The following is a 21,243-nucleotide window of genomic DNA, read 5'->3' as shown; positions in this document are numbered from 1 at the left end:
ACTAGACTTACAGAGACTTCAGTCAGTCATTTTAGAGGGGAAGTGGGGGGGGGAGGGGGAGGGGGAGGTTCATTGTATTAGCCATGGTTTTTATGGAGCCCCATGAGGGGGACCGGAAAAAATTTGCTTAGGCCATCGGGGACGGAGGGAGGGGCTTCTAAAAATATAAGGGAAAAATTAGAAATCATCACGCCCCTCTCCTGAAGTAAATGATGACGTCTCCCTAACTTTTATACGGGGTTTCCCTTCTCTTGTTCAAGGGATGGGTCGTTTGACATTTAGCGTTTCCAGTCCTTTGAAAAACTGCAATGTTTGTTTACTCACAGGCGGCCCAGACGTTGTATTCGATTTAGGTGATTATAAGACAATGTATGAGAATACTTTGAAAATTGCTCTAAATAGTACTTGTTGGTGAATGTCTTACCTTATGTTTATCTTGCGTTTTTTGCATTTGTGTGCTTCTGGAGCGGGTTTAGCCGTTTAGACGAGTTTTTCTTGAGCAAAATAAAAACTTCGTTGCACAAACAAACCAAAAAATGAAAATTTTTCGCGTGATCAAGAGCTATTTTTGTTTTGCTTGATAAATTGCATTCTCTGCCTGTTTAGAACGGAAAAGCGAACGAAATTAGAACCTGACCGAAGGCTAAAAATAACTTAATAAAATACAGTTAACTCTCTTAAAGACGGACACCGTCGGGACCGCGTTAAAAAATTGGATTTGGAGAGTCGTGATCAGCGACCTCGCTTCCATTTTATTGACATTGTTTGTGAATCGATAATTTAATAACTACATTTTGTGTGCAAGATTTTATAAAAGCCACTTATTTCAAAAGAGAGGAAGTCTTTATTTGTAGAAGTAATAAGAGGAAACAATCAAATATTGTGTCGGCGAGAAGGCGTTTCCGACAAAAACAAGTTCTCACCGCAAAAAATCCGCCAAACAAAAACAAAAACCACAAAGTTGAGCTTAATTAAAAATAACTTTTCCCCACAAAATTTCCGTTTAATTCAGTTATAAAAGTAGTTGTTTATCGGTCTTCCGTATTGCACGAAATTTTCTCTGAAACTGATCTGCGCATCGAACAGGAGGAAAGCTCGCATTTTGAATGTGCTCAAAGACTTCCCTGTTTAAAATACTCGAAGCGAAAATTATTTTCAGTGTTAATTTTCGAATTGTTGCCTACGTGTACGTGTATATAAAAAAGCTCAGATAAAATGTCATACAACTTCATAAGCCCCCTGCTGTTTTATTTGGAGTAGATTTTCGATGAATCAATTTTCGACGAGAAAATGCGTCTTGTGTCAGCAGCTTGTGTCAGCAGTCATCCTTTTAAATCGTAGGGCTTAGGGAGGGGAGGGTGCGGAATTGACATACTCAAATGTGCGTTGTTGCACCAAGTTTGGGAAAAATCTAACATTTTGATAAAACTACGTATTTATACCTAGTATATTTAAGTAGTTTTAGGCTTAATTACTTATCGATACTTTTTTTAACTGGTAAAATTAAGCAATGACAATTTCGATACTGTCCCTACCCTGGTAGATGATGTGGCGACCTGTTGACGTTCGCACATGCGGTGTTTGCTTTCAGTATTAAATAGAATGTAGCTGTAGTGTTATGTTGTGTTGGACATCGCTGCGAACGGATTCATGAGTTTCAAGAATGAGGATTTGCAGATTTCGCACTGGATCTCTACTACGAAAGTTTTTTATTGGATTAGTGACTTTGAGTATAATATCATGTTGGATTTTAGTGTATCATGCCTCAAACAACTTGAAAACAGTGAAACGGTCTCCTGTTTTTGTGGAGGAGAAATGTTATCAGCCGAGATTTGGAAGCAATTCAGGATCTCGAGAATTTCAAGAATTAGGGCACAACGCAACGCACAAAGTAGAGAAAAGAGTCTTAGTTGCAATTCGACAGACTTCAGTAACCTTTCGGACAGAGATAGCTCATGTTTTGGAGGCGAATCGTATACCTCACCAGTTTGTCTACCTCGAGATCGGCGACAAAACGGTTTTGCCAGAACTCACGCACGAAGAAGTCGGACGATTTTCTGTTGTAGTATTTGAGAGTATCAAGTTCTACGTAACACTGGGAAAAGCAAATAGACAACTTCTTGACAATTACTGTCGTAAATTTGCTATTGGAATCGTTTTAATGACAGAGCAAGAATCCTACGAGCCTAATACACATACATTTGAAGAATTACATTTAGGTATCAAGACTGGTCTGAGCGATCTACAAAATGCTGAACTCAATCCTTCGGCATGTCTTTTGAGACTCACTAGAGCTGGTGGCATCATTGAAAAACCTCCTAAACTAAAATGGAACGTGTTTTTTCCCAATCACAGTACTTACGAAGCTGTAGAGTTTGCGGTGCAGGAGATCGCTTTTACATCATTGCGCACAGATAAACAAAAGCGAGCTCCAGCAAAGTTCGAAAATGCCGTGATCGAAGAGAAGGTTTCATCAACGAGACATACCACCGTTTTGACCGACCTAGGACATCTCGACGGCATACGGCGAGTTTACTTTGGAAGTGGGCTGTATTTTTGGCTTCACAAATTATTGTTCATTGACGCTTTGGCTTTTCTTTCAAGAGGACAATTTGCTCAATCACTCGAGCGAAGAATCGTTGTTGATATTGACGATATTTTCGTCGGGAAAACAGGCATTCGTATGACCAAAGAAGATGTAAAGGTGGGTGCTTGTCAAAGATAAGATATTTTTTATTTCTTTTGTTTGTTTGTGCATTCAACTGGGAGAACGATCTTAAAGTTTTCTGTTGTTTCCACAGTAATTTTGGACATGCTGTAAAACATCTTTTAAATTGACTGCTCTGTTATGTTAATTACTACTTTATCTTAAGACACCCTGCACAGTTGTCTCAAAAGAACTGCTTTGTAAGATGTCTTTTGTAGTAATGGAAATGTTTTCTATCCTGTCCAGCTGGCATGGAGAACAGCATTTTTCAAATAAATGGATTAGCAAGTAAACATCACATTTAAAATTGCCTGTAGTGGTTTATTTGGAAATTTAATTATGTGCACGTTAATTGTCATACACAATCTACATATTTTTTGTCTGAAACTTCCCAGATAGAATAATAGCAATTTTATCTTTGTGTCTCACTTGGGAAACTTTATATCAATAAGTTACGAAATGAATGAAATGATCCTCGCAGTGCGTCCCAGGGGGGTACTCCGGCTTGTAAATGACGGGGATGATCGAAGGATTTTTTTGGGTTTGAAATTTTCGATTGCGGGATTTTTTTGGGTTGGAAGATTTGGCAAGTATTGTTTGGGGTGACTTGATTTAAATAGGGGATTTTTTTGGGTATTAAAAACAAACTAAAGTGCCTTGGCGCAGCCTTGGTGTATTTATGGTATGATGAATTATCAAACTCGAGCGTTATTGCCCCTCCTGGCAATTTAGGGGTAATTTGACAAGGGATTTTTTTTGGGGGTTATTTTTGGGCCAGGGATTTTTTTGGGTAATGTCGGAAGACTTAAGGATTTTTTTGGGTCCTGAGTTTTGCCTTCATTCGATCATCCCTGTCATTTACAAGTCAGAGCCCCCGGGCGGGGGTAAAAAGATTTTTTTTTTAATAATTTAAACGCACATGGGGAATATTAGAAAATACAATACCTCCCAAATACAACATTCATAGCCCTGTTGTAGTACTGTCATCCGGTAGAGGGGGGCTTATATCCGGGGGGCTTCCATAACCGGAAGTATTTTTTTGTTTCCAGGAAAACCAAGGATAATTTTTGATGGGCCTATGAATCTGCAATTTATATTACTATGTATTTTCGTATATGTCTTTTCCACCGTGCCTTATATGGAAGGCACGGCGGACTAATGGTTAGTGCGCCGGACTCCAGATCGAGCAGTTCGGGTTTGAGCACTGGCTGGGGTCACTGTGTTGTGTTTTGGGACAAGACACTTTACTCTCACAGTACCTCTCTCCACCCAGGGGTATAAATGGGTACCAGCAACATAATGCTGGGAAGGAACCCTGCGATGGGCTAGCATCCCATTCAGGGGGGAGTAGAAATATTCCTAGCTGCTTAACGCTACAGAAACCGGGATAAGCTCTGGCAGTATAGGCCCCATGGCTCAAGGCTCCCCCCCCCTCCCAACCAATTTCTTGAACCGATTTTCATTACCCTTAGAGGTTCAATCAATCAACTGACTCACCAATCAACCACTTGCATGTGTCAGTAATAAACATGACTTTACACTTCTGGACTTTACCCTAATGGCAGAAACGGACCACAATAAACATGGGCCCCGTAAAAATTAGGAAAGGTAAGTTAAGTCTGCATATGAGCCTAGTGGCCCATCAGGCCAGAGGTTTTCCTGGTTTCTCGTCCCCTTAGCTCTTTCTGTTTCTCTTAGCCAGCAGGGCCTTGGTACAAGAAACAAAGGGCTCTGGGGACATGGGGCGCTTTCCGGATCAAAAATCCCATTTTGAAATTCTGGGTATTCCATGTGGAGAATGGAACAGTATTTTTTCCAGTTGTTTGCACCAACAAAGCAAAACAAATGCCGGGAACACACACCGGAGCGGTGGACTTGTTAGGCCACCACGCCTCTTTCCTTCTTTTATAATTATTTAACTGCTGGTGATGATTGTTGTTTCAGGCATTGATTTCCGTCCAAAAGCAACTTCAAGAGCGAGTACCAGGCTTCCATTTCAACCTTGGTTACTCTGGGGGCTATTTCTTAGCAGGAAATGAAAAAGAAGACGAGGGTGACTGGGAACTAGTAAAGAATGCCGACAAGTTCTGGTGGTTTAGTCACATGTGGTATCATCATCAGCCACACGGCAAGAATACTTTGGAAGAGATGGTGGAAGATCTCAAGAAGAATTTAGACTTTGCAAAGGTAGGGATAAAAAGATTAGTTGAAACTCTATGTCACCACCTTCCAAAAGCGACCACTTTTTACGTTGTTCTAGAAAATATCCATACCCCTCCCATGGAAGGTTTTTTGGTTTGAATCCCCCCTCCGCTCCAGAAATTCCAGTTAAGCTCCATACTTTTCTTTAAAAAGTTTGGCTTTTGAGATCCCCCACCCCCTTGGACAACCACCAGGGGTGGGTATATTTACCAGAACTGCATAACACAAGAACTTCCAATACACAAGTTGAACTTGCCTAGTCAAATTCAATTTGTAAACACTCCACTCTTGTAAGTGACCACCTCAATTCAAAAAAGCGACCAATAGGGGCTGGCTGCTTTCCAGAGGTTTTAGCATTAAGATTAGCATAAAGGGTTTGCTGGATCTCTGCTGACCAGTATTGGCTCGATTTTAACTTAGCCTAAATTACATTTAACAACATTTAAATAACATGTGCTACTGCTTCTTGTAGGAACATAACATTCCTGTGAATACCAGTTATGCTGTCGCTCCTCATCACTCTGGGGTTTACCCAGCCCATGACATACTGTATGAAGGCTGGAAGAAAGTTTACAACTTGAAAGTGACGTCAACAGAAGAGTACCCTCATTTGTATCCTGCTAGGCATCGTAGAGGCTTTATATACAAGAATATCAAGGTATGAAGACATGTTTTATTGTAGTTTGTTGATTAAATTTCCAACCAGGGCATTTCTTCTTAAACTTAGCCTTGCAGACTTTGTGACCTGGGCCAGGGCTCAAATCCAGACTGCTTGTTCTGAAGTCTAGCACACCACGTGTAGTGCCATGCCTACCAGAGCAATTACAGTAAATTATTTTTGTCTGCACACAACATTACTGATATTTTTGCTCATAGTGCTGTATTGCAGGGGCGTAGTGAAGGGGGATCCTGGGGTGCCCGTAGCCCTCTTTGTGGGATATTTTTTTGGAAAAAATATACAAACATCGGCAAAAACGCGCAAATCTTAAGATCAAACATGGCATCAATGTATCTTTCTTTACCAGTGCTATATACTCAATTTATGCAGCTATTTTGCAGGCTTGTCCCTCCCCCATTCTAACTGCTCAGGGGTTTCTTTTGCGCATGCCGCCGACCAGCTGTTTGACATGTAACGCTGTTAGTTTATACATAGAAGTCTGTCTGTTAATTTTGAGCATTTTTTCATGCCATAAAGACCTTCCTGGCTAACCAATTAAGGTCTAGGGAATGCAGGAAATGGCCTTTTTGAGAGTCCAATTCTAAAAAATTTCCGGGGGAGCATGCCCCCAGACCCCCTGGGAGTTCGTGTCTCTGGCACTCATGTTTGTGCCTTTTTGCTCACGTCCTCCAGTGTTCTTAATAATTTTGTAGAAAACCCTGACTCTGAGTGCTCATACAAAAAATTTCACTTCTAGCAAAACACAACGTGGATGTCGACGTGACAATCTGCTACGTACCCTGGGTGTAACATAGTGAGTGCGACCCCCCCTTTGAAAAATCCTAGCTACGCCCCTGTATTAAGGCATTATGCTTTACCTTCTGCTTAAAGGACAGATGATGTTGATGATTATGATGATTACGACAGTGCAGTTTTGTGTTTTAGTTCTTATTGTGTTTATATTGTCCATTTTAGGTTCTTCCTCGGCAAACGTGTGGTCTTTACACCCACACTCTATTCCTGAAAGACTACCCCAGAGGGCAGAAGTGGTTACAAGACACTATCCATGGGGGTCAACTTTTTCAAGTTGTTGTTGACAATCCTGTGAGTTAAAATTAAAAGTTTTTAACTGCTACCACTGCTTCCCAAACAGTTACTGTAAATGATCTAATAAACGCCCGGGCCGTCTATTAAATTTTAGGAGTCCTACAGGGGGCGTTAAATAGATTTGAGGCGTTTGTTAGAGAGAGGCTTTTATTTCACATTAACTGAAACAACGTCTACAAAACAAATAAGACACGAAGTTTGCTCGTGGAGTAAGACAGAAAACATAGTTTGTAACTAGGAGACGAATCTATTCTGCGCTAATGCAAAGCTTGGAGATGTCGTTCATAGTTCGATATTGATGTTTTCATCGACATCGAGGTCAACCATGTTAGTAACGTTGGGCTCTTCGATGTTCGAATCAAGCAAGAAACTGAATACATTACGTGATTTTACTTTATGGGCGTCACCTTGGTTTTTGAGGCGATCCTTGAAGGGGGCGTCTATTAGAAATGGGGCGTTTATTAGAGAGGGGTGTCTAATACAAACTTTATACCTCAGGGGGAGCGTTTATTAGATACGAGGCTTTTATTTGAGAGTGGGCGTTTATTAGATCATTTACGGTAAGCCCCATCTTCCATGCCACCCTGTTGAGCCATGTACTGTTTATAAGACTAACTTTTATAATACACTTATTAAATGACTGGTCCTGAGGAAAACAGTTAATTTTGTTTCCCGAGAGCTTCAATGTTTTCCCTAGGCAGAGCTGAGGGAAACATTGAGATTCCAGGGAAACAAAAACTTAACTGGTTTTCCAAACAACCAGTCATTATGTGATTTGTTGTATAGCACCATGAAGGCTTAAAGGAAAAAATGGCAGCCATCTGTCAATGTTCATGGGTAACAGTGCACTGTAACCCTCTGACATAATACCGGTAGATTAATGCAATGTCACCCCCTCATAACCCCCCTCATACCCCCCTCCCTTTCTGGCAAGAAACAGTATTTTTGTTAGATGTCATTTGACCTTGAAGCAGCCAATAAGAGCGCACACTGATGGGGAAGACATTCCAGCTATATAACAATGATTATTAATGTTTCTTGTTCATAGATCTCCATCTTTATGACGCACCTCTCAAACTATGGCTCGGATCGCTTGGCATTACTTGTGTTTGACAGCCTGATCAAGTATCTTCAGTGTTGGACCAATCTAAAACTGAGCTCTGAGCACCCAGTAGCCTTAGCTGAAAGATACTTTGCGATGTACCCTGGAGAAATAGAACCTGTTTGGCAGGTATTGCCTTCTTTTTTTTTGTAGCTTCAGTCAGACACATTTTTTGTCCATGACCAAAGTCCTTGTATTTTGTATGGTGTTCTTACTAATTTCACAGCACAGTTTTTTTTTTCCCACTGTGAGGGGCTGGCAAGCATGCAACATTATTGCATTGCCTTGCATTGGCTGCACATCTATTTGAAAAGTCAAGGAAATTATTTTGTACCTTCATACTTGTCTAAGGGACTGGTCATAAAGTGCAGGAGGGGGTGGGCCGGAAAAATCAAATTTCTAGTAGACACGGTTTTAGTAGCCCATGCTTTAGCTTCCCAGTAAACACAAAATGTAGCCCACTCTTTGAATCCAAACACAAAAATCAGTGACCCACTCCCTCATCCCCTTGCCAAGGGGCGCCTTACTAAACAATTAATAATAAAGCACCATTAACCTTGCATTTTATTAATTTTATTTTCACATTACACCAACTCCAAAATATGTTACGTCACTTACATTACACATGGTACTTCAAATAGAGAGTTAAATTTTACATTGCATGTATCCTCTACCTAAAACAACTTTCACTACTTACTTGCTGCTATTGCACTACTATATGTACTAATTGCTTACTTTAGTGGGTGCTAAACACAAAATGGCTAACATATCATAATAATGCGATCTATAATTCCTTACCATTTTATGGTATTATTTAGAGTTTCCAAAGAAATGATGGGTCAAATATGTTGTACATTGCCTTCCACTTCTGAAGTAATGAGGCTGTTATATTAGTAATATCTAATCATTCTCCGAGTCACTTCCATCCTTGTCACTAACTTCAAGTAAATAAGATTACATCCAATGGCAAAGCTTATTCAAATCAGAAAAGTGTAATGGGCTTAATGGCAACAAAGCCCAAACCATCTTGTTGGGCAGAAAAGAAGTCAAAGAGGGATGTCAAAAATTGCTATTTAAATAAAGGTGTTTACAAAAAATGCTATACAAGTTTGCGATAGTTTCCAAACTGAAAACTTTCCAAAAACACTCAGTTATATGACGCATCATGAGTTGGGGAGATAAAAAAGATGCAGTTATCAATTTAAGGACAGTTCTCCTTACGGAATTTGAATGTTGTTCATACTCCTTGGCACAATTTTTGAGTAAAGTGGTAACATTTCTTGCTAATAATCTTGTTAAAACAGCCTGTGAGCAGGCTCACCTTTGGGACATGCAAGTGGCGAAGCAGTGAGAACAAGTTGGTGAGCAAAGTGAGCCAGTGGGGAGCCTTGCTATCTATTAATCTACATTAAGTGTCAAATTTTGTATGCAGCTAATAAAACTCATGCATAATTGTTCATAACCCACCCCCAATGTATTGAATGGCGTTTGTCGACCCACCCCTTTTTACATGCACAAAAGTGAAGGCCCACCCCCTCCTGCACTTTATGACCAGTTCCTTATGTTTTGTACAAGTCTTGTATATGGTCTTCTTTCATTCATTCATTCATTCATTAGTTAGTTTTGTGCCTGCCTGCCTTTCTTAATTACTTCTTTTCTTTCTTCCTCCCTGCCTCCCTTCCTGTCTTCCTTCCTTCCTTCCTTCCTCCCTCCCTTCCTTCCTTCCTTCCTTCCTTCCTTCCTTCCTTCCTTCCTTCCTTCCTTCCTTCCTCCCTCCCTCCCCGCCTCCCTTCCTTCCTTCCTTCCTTCTTACTCCCTTCCTTCCTTCCTTCCTTCCTTCCTTCCTTCCTTCCTTCCTCCCTCCCTCCCCGCCCTCCCTTCCTTCCTTCCTTCCTTCCTTCCTTCCTTCCTTCCTTCCTCCCTCCCTCCCCGCCTTCCTTCCTTCCTTCCTTCCTTCCTTCCTTCCTTCCTTCCTTCCTTCCTTCCTTCCTTTCCTTCCTTCCTCCCTCCCTCCCTCCCTCCCCGCCTCCCTTCCTTCCTTCCTTCCTTCCTTCCTTCCTTCCTTCCTTCCTTCCTTCCTTCCTTCCTTCCTTCCTTCCTTCCTTCCTTCCTTCCTTCCTTCCTTCCTCCCCTCCCCACCTCCCTTCCTTCCTTCCTTCCTTCCTTCTTACTCCCTTCCTTCCTTCCTTCCTTCCTTCCTTCCTTCCTTATTTCCTTCTTTCCTTCCTTCCTTCCTTCCTCCCTCCCCGCCTCCCCTCCTTCCTTCCTTCCTTCTTACTCCCTTCCTTCCTTCCTTCCTTCCTTCCTTCCTTCCTTCCTTCCTTCCTTCCTTCCTTTCTCCCTCCCTCCCTTCCTTCCTTCCTTCCTCCCTCCCTCCCCACCTCCCTTCCTTCCTTCCTTCCTCCCTGCCTCCCTTCCTTCCTTCCTTCCTTCCTTCCTTCCTTCCTTCCTTCCTTCCTTCCTTCCTTCCTTCCTTCCTTCCTTCCTTCCTTCCTTCCTTCCTCCCTCCCTCCCTCCCTCCCTCCCTCCCTCCCTTCCTTCCTTCCTTCCTTCCTTCTTACTCCCTCCTTTCTTCTCTTCTTCTTTCCTTTCTCCATTCTGCCATTCTTCCCTTTTTCTCCCTTCCTTTTCTTCTTTCCTTATTTCCATTCAAGATCTTTACGTTGAATTTGAAGCTCCTTACATGCTTTTTCTCAGTGAACCAATCATTTAATCCCATTGCAGATTATGGTTGGCAGGGTGAAATGCTCAATCTTTAATTAAGGGCACACTCAGTGCTTAACACAAGGTGACCCTTTGAGGGTTGTTATTCCATTACAGGGTTCTGCAATCGGTTAGTCAAGTTTCCTTTTCTATTTCTTTTGCCATTTATTTACTTTCTGAAATGCTCATTACTGCACCTGTCAATAACACACAAACTCTGATGTTCAAAACCCAACTAACGATTTCATTTTTGATGCTTAGACCATCAATCATAATTATGACAAAGCCAATGAGCCTTTGAAAACAGAAACAAACAAAATGGATCAAATTCTACCAATCACAATTGAAGTGACCTTTTGAACCAGTTGAAGTGAATGTCTGTTTCCTGAAAGGTCCCCTTAGATGATTGACAGCAGCGAAAAATGTAATCGTTGACTTGAGCAGAGTTTGCGGGTTGTTGAAAGGCACAGTAAGACAGCTCAACAAAAAGCTCGTGAACTCAAACAACAATAACTGCATTGGAACATTTTTCGAGTGATTTCAATTAGGCTTATGATTTCTAGCAGTATTCCCTTCATGTAAAGTGACATGGGGTGTCCTGCTTTAAAAACACTTTCATTTGGATAACCAAAATTTTAAATTTGGTGACATTTCACAAAGGTGATTGCCAAAAGGTGACTTCTTAGTGAGTAAAGTGAGCCAGTGGGACCCTAGCGAGAAAGTGAGCCTGCTCTGATCAGTGACCTCTGTAAAGTTTTCACTTCCACCTGGGAGACTGCAGTAATATGATGATGAGCAAGCTAAATTTTAAAATGTGAAGCCTATTTTTTAAAATGTGAAGTGCATTGAGCTTCGGGAAATGCGCTATAGAAGTACCATAACCATTTATCATTAAAATAAGTATTTACAATGCTTAAAAATAGTTAAAAAGTTGAAAACGTTTTTTTCTTATCCCCTCTCCTCAAAGGTTATTTTTATATTGACAGTTTTTCTCAGTCACCTGTCTTGCTTTTTGGCCAATGGTTTTTTACCTTGTTTTGCAAGTAGAAACAACAAATTCACAGAGATCAGAACAGGCTCACTTCCCGCCAGCTCATGTTGCTTACTGACTTCGTGCGTGTGAGCCAAAGGTGAGCCTGCTTGCAGACTAGCGACTTCTGAAAAGTACTGAGCTTGAAGCACTATAAAAGTGTGTTTGGACATTTGTCATTGTATCACAGTCTCTACAGTCTTGGCAACCCCTTGAATTCCTGCTGTTGTCTTCAAACGTCCTTGTGTAACAGTTCTCGAAATTTGAAACAGCATTGTCAATGAAAAAGATGTAATTTTCTATTGTCGTGAGCATGGGACTTAGAAACATCTGGGTCCCCGACAGGAGTCAAACTTATGACCTTCCACACACAGGTCGAATGCTCTAATTGCTGAGCTCTGAGAGACTCTTGGCAAACTTAGCCATTTTATACCTGCCAACTTTTTCTGGGTCAAAGGCGTGAGATTTTTATCCTGAGAGTGCCAGGATTTCCGAAGACGATACGACAATGTCCGAAGTTTTCCGAAGACGTCCGAAGTATTCTGAAGACGTTCCGAACATCTCCCGATCCCAGTGCGTGGACGTGTTTTGCTAAACACGACCTCGTTCCCAATGCTTTTTTTTGTCAAAACTCTGTCATTTCAAGGAAGGTATCGCCATTTACTCATTTTACATGGAGTTTTATTTTCTCACACTGGTTTGAGATTACATTTTTTGGAAAATGTGTCGTTTTTGGTTGTAACAACTCACATTTTTCGACTAGGCGTGAGAAATTGGTTCGTAAGCGTGAGTTGGCGTGAGATCGAGGTTTTCAACTCGTAGGCGTGAGACTCACGCCCAAGGCATGAGAGTTGGCAGGTATACCATTTTACTAGGTACATATGTGACAGGCATCCTCCATACTGCTAGGATTAGCAGTGTAGAAAGCGTCTTGTTTGCAGAAGAAACTGGACAACTTGATTTGCTGCTTAGTCTAATGCTTTTAGAAAGATAGCCAGAGATAAGAATTTTGATCCATAAATATTACAGTGAGTACTTGGGGGACTCGCATTTGAAAGGGACAGGGATGCTTATCATCTTGCTCAGGGGTTTTAAATACAGATTTTGGTTTCTCTTAGGGTGTTCAGACAGAACGCTTATATTTTTAGCCATGGAGGTCTCATTTAGGGTCGCATGTGAAGAAATGAAAAAAGCTTTCATACTGTCTTGGCAGTCTAGTCCATCAGGCATGAAAAATAGTATCTTTTATCATCATCATGACTCATCGTGCCAATGCTGGTCATTGGTTTAGTTGTCATAAAAAGCTTGAGCCACACCCAGATCGGCCTCTTAAGGAGTTTAAATTATTTCATTTTACTACAAGCATCCCCATTCCTTTTATGTGGGAGTCCTTCCAAAGGGTGTTGCCTTTAACTTTAGTACCCAAGAATGTTTGTTTTATGACCTGGCTAACATATGCTTTCAACATTCTGATCAATGAATCCGAGGACAACTGTATAATCATATAGTATGAAAATTATTTTTGTGTCCTTGGCTAAACTCCCGGGGGGTACTCCCATAAATTTCGGATAGGGGTGTGCCGCCAAGGTTCTTAAACCCTGACCCTATTTAAGGATAAAGAAAGCGAAAATTGATACCCTTTTTAAGGCCCAAAACCGAAAAATGACACCCTATTCAAGGGGAGGAGAAGCGTTCCATGACGACCCAAATAACGGCTAGCCGCGCACGGCAAGACACAAATCTCTATAAAATCGCTTTACTAATACCTGAACAGAAAATTCAGTTTTAAGATACCTTTTTTGGTTCAGCTGGGCGTTTATTTTAGCTCATAGAATTTAGGTACCCTATCTAAGGATCACACCGGGAACTCATTGCCAAAAGGAGCAAAAATGATACCCTATTTAAGGACCGAGAACCTCAAAACCATACCCTATCGGGCGGCACATACCTATATAGGCCACATATGGGAGTACCCCCCCCCCCCCCCCCCGGGGCTAAACTGTACAAACCATGTTATATTGATGTTGACCCTTTGATGTAAAGTCCAATATGATCAGACAAAGGTCATCCACACTTATGGCCAACATATTAATGTTAAGTTATAACAGCTAAAAACTATAAGTCCCATGGGATATTGATTAGGAATCTGTTAATATTTATTTCTTAATTAATTTTTTTGACAGAATCCTTGTTTAGACCCACGGCACAAAGAGATCTGGTCAAAACAGAAGAACTGTAAAAAGCTGCCATCGTTTCTCGTAGTTGGTCCCCAAAAGACAGGCACAACAGCTTTGTACACGTTTCTCAAGATGCATCCCGATATCATGAGCAACGAGCAGAGCGTTAGCACATATGAAGAGGTCCAGTTCTTTAATGGACGCAATTATGTCCGGGGTTTGGACTGGTGAGTACCGTATTTATTCGATTAAGCGCCCTGGGCGCTTATTAAATTTTTGGACCTTGAGAGTGGGCGCTTATTCGAGGTGGGCGCTTATTCGAGGCTGGGTGCTTATTAAATTTTCGCGATTTTCAGCAAATAGTAAGTTTATTTTTGTAACAATACAATAAATAATAACAAAACATAAAGATTTACCAAAGCAGAATTTTAACTGTTCATTGACAGTTTCTGTAAAATACTAAGAAACCTCGGTCATATGGGAAGTCTTCTTAGTAGTACTTAGTCAATTTCAATAATCAATGCTCCTCTTGTGCACTTCAGTTTTTTGTGGGGTGGGGGGTGGGCGCTTATTCGAGGCTGGGCGCTTATTAACTTTTCCTACCTTCAGGGTGGGCACTTATTTGAGGTGGGCGCTTATTCGAGGTAGGGCGCTTAATCAAATAAATACGGTAAGATGCTATTAGTGACCTCTCACGCGAAAAGGTTCCTTAGGACTTGCCGTTCTGACACGGATAGCCGCGTGTTTGCCGTTCAGTAGCCGTGTGAACGGGATGGGATGCTGTTCGAGCCATGCAAGCTATCCATGTAGAAAAATTTGTCAGCCGTTCGAGCCGTGCTGGCGTTCCGTGTAAAAAAAATTCGGCAGCTGTTCGAGCCGTGCGACCGTTCTGTGCAGAAAAATTTCTGAGCTGTTCGAGCCATGCTAGTGTTCCGTGCAAAAAATTCGGCAGCCGTTCGAGCAGCTAAAGCTATTCTTTCAAAAAAGGTTGTCAGTCGTTCGAGAGGCCGATAGCTCTTTTGCTCATTTGCTGGCGGTCACGCTAGTAAATCGCAGTCCTCTTTCTGCTCCAGAGCTATCTAAGCTTTCATAACATACGTTTTGTTTAAAACTTCAGCTATATTCAACGAGTTACTTAATACTAGAAAAATGTTTCGATGTTTGACAGTATTATGCAAATGTTGATTGGGCGCTTTTAATTTAAGGTCGAAGATATTACCACTGTCGACTCGTTCCTGCGAACAAACTCTCTCATTGGGAAAAGTTAACAGCTCTGCTCTTTCAGTTTGTAAGTCCTCAACTTCATTCAACATTTTCTTTTTTTCCAAGGAAAAACGTTTGATAGGCTTCAAAAGCCAGCAAAAGCTCCCTGCGTCGCGAACGTCAATGCGTCAATGCGGCATATCAAAGTCTTGCGGTTTCACAATGTCTCGGGTTTCAAGTTACAAGCGAAATAATTGCATGCATCAACTAAGCGATAGTTTTGAGTCAATTCAAGTGACTGTTTTTAAAGGCAGAGTATTTTACTGACTCAATAAACTTTATACACATTGTAAAACTCAAGATTTTTTGTTTTGAAAACACGTCGAGACGCTTGATTAAAATGCAAATCAACACGGCCCACAAATTGTTGCACGTGTGCTGAATTTGCAGACAGTCATGTAACTGTGAATATGCATTGTTATGTATACTTTGTGAAGAGTCATGGTACTTTTTCTACTTCTTTGCCAGCATTTTATTCAAGACTTAAGTTTTATTCAACAAGTGTCCCAAAATATATTTTTTGTGTGGTATGGGAACATCAAGCGCTTTTGATTTGAGGTCAAAAGATATCTCCCGTGGGAATACACTGTCCCGGGACTGTCACACTGAGGGCCTCTTCATAAGATCCCGGTTGACCGGGCTGGCCCAGTTGCCGAGATCTCGGCTCACTCCTATTTTCTTTGTAAAATTTTTGATGTGTTCATAATGAGAAGGCGGGCCAGCCCGGTTACCGATATCTCAGCAACCGGGAAGAAAATTTTCCCATATGAACACTCCAGCCCGGTCGCCGAACGCAACTCTTTTTTTGAGAAAATAGCCTCCCTTTCGTAACTGGGTGGTCAAAATGGCATAATTTTGCCTTGTATCTATTTCCGCTTTAGAAATATGCAAAATAGCTTTATCAGTAAAGTTACAAGGGTCGTTAAAGCTACGATAGTCACGAAAGATGCAACTTTTATGTATCACCATTTTCGTTTCGTTTCTTGAATTTTATCGCCATCAACCGGGCTAAAATTTTCCATATGAAGAGACGTCAAAATCTGTCCTGGTAACGACAGCGTGTAAACTGGGCTCATGTGAAGAGGCCCTGAATCTTATTTATGAATGAGAGTCCCTACCTTCTGGGGAAAACTTTCGATTCACAACAGGCTTGAAAATCGAAAAGTTTATGCCTGTTGCTACGTGTGAGGGATGGAGGTACTTTTGCTTCGATGCCCGAAGAAAGAAAATGAAAACGCATGCAGGCATCCATTGCGTTATGCATTTGTTTATGACCTGCATAACAACAGCAAGTGAACACAGACAATTATTCCGGCTATTGTTTTTTCCACCAATAAGAACTTTACATTTCTCTCAAAAGATTTTCGATACAGTGTAAGTTTTGTTCAAGGTTCTCCAATTCAGGTTTCAGATTAGAAATGAACCATTCAAATTGGCTACGAATCTTGTCTTAATTATAGTGTTATAATATATTAAATCGACTTTTTTTTTATTGCTGTCATTCGAGGCCGTTCGAAATGAAGTGTTTTCCTTTATAGCGATGCTGTTCATAGTGAGTGTAGCTAGTCTTCGATTTTCTTTGTTTGAAAACTAGCTTTCCAAAATTGTTTCCAGCTGTTCGACTTCATCCGTGCGAAGAAAATTTACATCCATGTAGCCGTTTGACTTTATCCGTGCGAAAAAAAAATTACTTCCGTGTAGCCATTCAACTTCATCCCTGCAACAAAAATTTACATCCGTGTAGCCGTTCACAGTATCTGTGCAGAACGGCTCATCGACCCGTTTCTCATCCGTTCGCTTGCCGCGCGTTCAGCCAAACACACGGATTCCGTAAGGAACGTTTTTGCGTGAGAGGTCATTTTGAGATCATTACTAGAACTCAGATTGTAAATGTTGCGTGAAATTCAAGTTAATGCCTTGATCAAAAGAATTGATAGTTCAAGATTTGGACTGAAAGAGTTAAAAGTCTGTTTTATGGTTTCTGGTGATAGGTACATGGATTTCTTTCCTGATGTTAGTAACTACAGCAACATGGTCTTGTTTGAAAAGAGCGCTAATTACTTTGATGCTAAAAATACTCCCATGCGAGCTCATGCGCTGCTGCCAGATGCCAAGATCATCACAATTTTGGTGAATCCAGTAAAGAGAGCATATTCTTGGTATCAGGTAACTATGTGGTTTTATATTTTTGCGCAATAGTTGTAACTTTAGCAGGTATAGAAAGAATGTAGTTGCAGATGAGGTGTACGTGTTTGTAGACAATCCCCTAGTTTTTTACCATTCAAATGAAAGCAACTGAGCAGTACTTTAATGTGGTATTGTTTATTGTGCTGTACATGGTGGTTTTAAATTTCAAGTCTGTGGATGAAACCCTAGTGTGTGACCATTCAAATGAGAGCTGTCGTGCAGTATTTTCATGCGGTACTGTTTAATTTATTTCATGCTAAACAAGGTGGTTCTCACTTTTCACTCTGTGGATGAAACCCTTGTGTGTGACCATTCAATTGAAAGCTATAGAGCAGTACTTTCAAGTGGTACTGTTTATTATGCTGTACAAGGTGGCTGTTACTTTTAAGTCTCTGTGTTTGAAACCCTAGTGTGTTACCATTCAAAGGAAATCTACTGAGCACTACTTTCATGTGGTACTGTGTGATATCATTGCTATGATTTCAGGAACATCTACAGTTAGCTGTCCCCAGATTTGATCAAGATAAAGCACCTTGAGTTTACTTGCTGAGAATATTTTAGCAGTTGTTATGTTTCACATAAACTATTTATCATTTTGTAGTTTCTTCTTTGAGCCAGGTGTGCCACATTAAATTTTTTCAAATAATGGTGGATTTGATCAACATTGATAAGAATAATCTTGTTTATGATTTTTTTCTAATAATAACTAAATTTGTTTCCATAGCACATGAAAAGCCATGGTGTCTCGGTAGCCCTGAATCCATTCTTCAAGGTTATGACAAGTGGCAGCTCCTCGGAGGAAAAAGACATCAAAGCTCTTGGTCAGCGGTGTTTGTTGCCTGGGTTATATGCACAACACTTGGAGAGATGGCTGACGTATTATCCTTCCTCTAAGGTTTGTACTGAACTTAACTTCTCATGCATACATGTCATAGGTGGTAGAGCAGGGGGGGGAGGGGGGCAGGGTCCTGTAACATCAATTGTTCTGGAGTATTTCTACTCCTCCCTGGATGGGATGTTAGTCCATTGCAGGGTTACCCTCAGCATCCAAATTGCCAGTACCCATTTATACATCTGGATGGACAGAGGAACTGTGAGAGATGCATATCTTGCCTTAGAACACAGTATAGAGAACCCAGCCAGCCTTTGAACCTACTTAATGTCTCACAATTTTGAAAAGTGGGTGTCCAAAATGTTAATAAGGACCTAAGGCTCTGTCCTGCTACAATACATGAGTAAAATAAATGGCATGCAGTGCATGCAGAAGCGATGACGTTTCACAAAGGGTCTAACATAATTTTGAATTTGTCAAAAACTCAACGTAAATAAAAGTAGCCGACACCTTGTGCGTGACAAAGACTGTTATCAAATTGTAGTGAACATTTTTTATACCTAAGAAGCAATGTTGGTGATTGTCTAAATAGCATAGTTAGGATCTGATGGAATTCAAATAAATACAGTAGTTATGAATGCACAGGCCAAGGATGCAAAGTTAATAATACATTTTCTTCGTAGATTTGCTCCGGAACAACAGTAGATTGCGTTATATTGTAGTGTGTCAAACGGTCTCTTGCTCACAGCAGCCCTGTATTTTATAGAATTAGAAATTTCTGTCTACTGAATCTTATAGATGCCATCATATAAAATTTAGTCTCTTTCGTTTATACATTGTGGTGTTCCATTCTGACTGCACGGGAGTATTTTGCTTTTGAGTTCTACGCGGCGATTTGTTGTTTAGTTAAACTTGTTTTCTGTTCGATTGCGCGAAAAGGACAAAAAGACAAAAGGACAAAAATATCTTGCCGGTCGGCTGCCTGCATGAAGCGATAATAATACATTTTCTTCATAGATTTGCTCAATTGAACAACAGTAGATTGCGTTATATTGTAGTGTGTGACTTCCGATAAATGACACACGATACGCGGGAGCTAGCTTTTCAGCTGCAAGAAAGGTCAAACGGTCTCTTGCTCACAGTGGCCCTGTATTTTATAAGAATTTGAAATTTCTGTCTACTAAATCTAATAGATGCCATCATATAAAATTTAGTCTCTTTCGTTTATACATTGTGGTGTTCCATTCTGACTGCACGGGAGTATTTTGCTTTTCAGTTCTACGCGGCGATTTCTTGTTAAGTTAAACTTGATTTCTGTTTGATCGCGCGAAAACGACAAAAAGACAAAAAGACAAAAAGATCCTGCCGGTCGGCTCCCTGCATAAAGCGATGACGTCATCAGCTACCTGACATCCCTTAAAAATCAATCATTTAGGTGGCCATATGGTAATCATGCTCAAAGTTAAGCCTGAATGGCACACAACTGTACAGTCAGAGCACTTGAAACACGTTATAGCATTTTATCAACATTTCTTTGATCAAAGTGTAAATTTCCTTGTAAATATTATCAATCAACTGTTTCTCACTGTAGATTCTTTTGAAACACTTCGATCAAGCACTTAATAGTCACACAACCATTAATTATTTTCTCCTTGTTCTAGAGCTGCTAAAATAAACCAAATCTCTGGATTTTCTTTTTTAGATTCTTATTCTTGATGGAGATAAGCTGAGGACAGATCCTCCAGCAGTGATGCTGGAGGTGCAGAAATTTCTTGGTGTCAACATTTATGACTACAGTAAGAGGTTAAGGTGAGCCACCATCAGTCTACAACGTACATGAAAGACTAATATACTGCTAATCTTTGTTGCTCCTTGACACACGGTCATGCCAAAATGCAAACCCTGCAGAAAGCAAACCGTGCAGGCCATGCAAACTGCTTAATTTTTTCTCATGCTTGTACCCACACTATCGTTTATTGCAGTTTGGGCATGACTGAACAGTGGTCACACTGCTTGACGACACACATTTTTATTTTTATACAATATAAGACCACAGCCCATTGTTGAAATACAAATTTAGCAGGCTTAAAGCCAAAATATTTGAGGATCTGCACCAAAAGTGAACTATTTGTTCTTGCCCAAAAGGATTGAGACTCATTTTACTCATCTGAACAAGCAGACTAGTGCTAATATCCATCCCTGTTTATTGACGAAAATTTAGCAAACAAAATGCTGATAGTCTCAGCCCATCACCAATGGAAGCTTCTTTATACCAAAGTGACACATGACCCTGTGAGGGTGGATGGATGATCAGCCCATGGTCCAACCTCCAGACTGGAAGGATCAGGGGCTGTTCATAATATTACTAATAATGATGTTATATTTGTGATGTAGACAGTAGACAGTCACTTCACTTCTGATTTACTTCTTCTTCAGATTTGACAAGCGCAAAGGATTTTATTGTCAAGTGACATCTCATGGTGGTACCCACTGTCTCGGCAAAGGCAAAGGTCGACATTACACACCCATGGATCAAAAATCTCAGAAATTTTTGGAAGACTACTACAGGGAACCCAACAAACAGCTTGCGGACTTACTTCAACAACTAAACAAGCCACTGCCAGACTGGCTAAGACCAACTAGATGATTAATTTATAAAACTAATATTTTAAGTTTATTAAACTTTTTTAGCAAAAGTTCAAAAAGTAATATGAGATGCCAAACAATTGAATGTTTTCCAACCTAATTTCCAAGTCAAGGGAAGGGAAAAACCAAAACCAAAACCACAACTGAAGGTAAATTCAAATAACAATTTTAGAAACACTGTAGCGTCCCAGGAGAGGGGTTTGGGGGGTGGGGTGGGGTGGGGATTCTTATACAAAAGGGATAGAAATGCTCATCGGAAATTTGAATTGAACCAGTCCACTAAGTGGGACCTTTCATGTTTTGCCGTTACTCTTGACTTGAAAGTTAAGTTGGTAAGAAAGCATTCAAATGTTATCTTTTATTATAGTTTTTGTTTAAGCTAAAATGGATATATTAGGAATTAAATATATTATAGACAGAAATTTTCAATTGTATAGGGTTTTTATCTACAGGAACACAATGTGTAGACTACAAGAGCCAATAATTATTATATTGTACATTATATTAAACTTATTACAATTTTATTATATATACATCTTATATATACCGGTACATCTATATACATATGGATATTGTTAGATTTATTTACACTTAACACCTTTGGAGTGTTTTTCACTCGAGTGTCAAAA

The 21,243-nt window shown here is 40.4% G+C and overlaps 1 protein-coding gene across 1 annotated transcript in view; it reads left to right on the top strand.

The window, feature by feature from the left end:
- The first annotated feature begins 1,603 nt into the window (after window positions 1-1,603).
- Window positions 1,604-21,243, top strand: part of LOC144666741 (bifunctional heparan sulfate N-deacetylase/N-sulfotransferase-like) — a 20,306-nt gene continuing 666 nt past the window's right edge. The window contains exons 1-10 of the mRNA XM_078528122.1: window positions 1,604-2,704; window positions 4,652-4,894; window positions 5,382-5,567; window positions 6,543-6,671; window positions 7,723-7,905; window positions 13,693-13,913; window positions 16,941-17,115; window positions 17,861-18,031; window positions 19,671-19,777; window positions 20,405-21,243. The exon at window positions 20,405-21,243 is cut by the window's right edge and continues 666 nt beyond it. Of these exons, the coding sequence (XP_078384248.1) occupies window positions 1,664-2,704; window positions 4,652-4,894; window positions 5,382-5,567; window positions 6,543-6,671; window positions 7,723-7,905; window positions 13,693-13,913; window positions 16,941-17,115; window positions 17,861-18,031; window positions 19,671-19,777; window positions 20,405-20,615 (2,667 nt within the window). The 5' untranslated portion in view covers window positions 1,604-1,663 and the 3' untranslated portion in view covers window positions 20,616-21,243. The remainder of the gene's footprint in view (window positions 2,705-4,651; window positions 4,895-5,381; window positions 5,568-6,542; window positions 6,672-7,722; window positions 7,906-13,692; window positions 13,914-16,940; window positions 17,116-17,860; window positions 18,032-19,670; window positions 19,778-20,404) is intronic.

Source organism: Oculina patagonica, chromosome 9, assembly GCF_052425735.1.
Source record: "Oculina patagonica isolate OP01 chromosome 9, crgOcupat, whole genome shotgun sequence".
Taxonomy (NCBI): Eukaryota; Metazoa; Cnidaria; class Anthozoa; order Scleractinia; family Oculinidae; genus Oculina; species Oculina patagonica.
The sequence above is the reverse complement of the archived record's forward strand: the minus strand, read 5'-3'. Positions and strand labels throughout refer to the sequence as shown.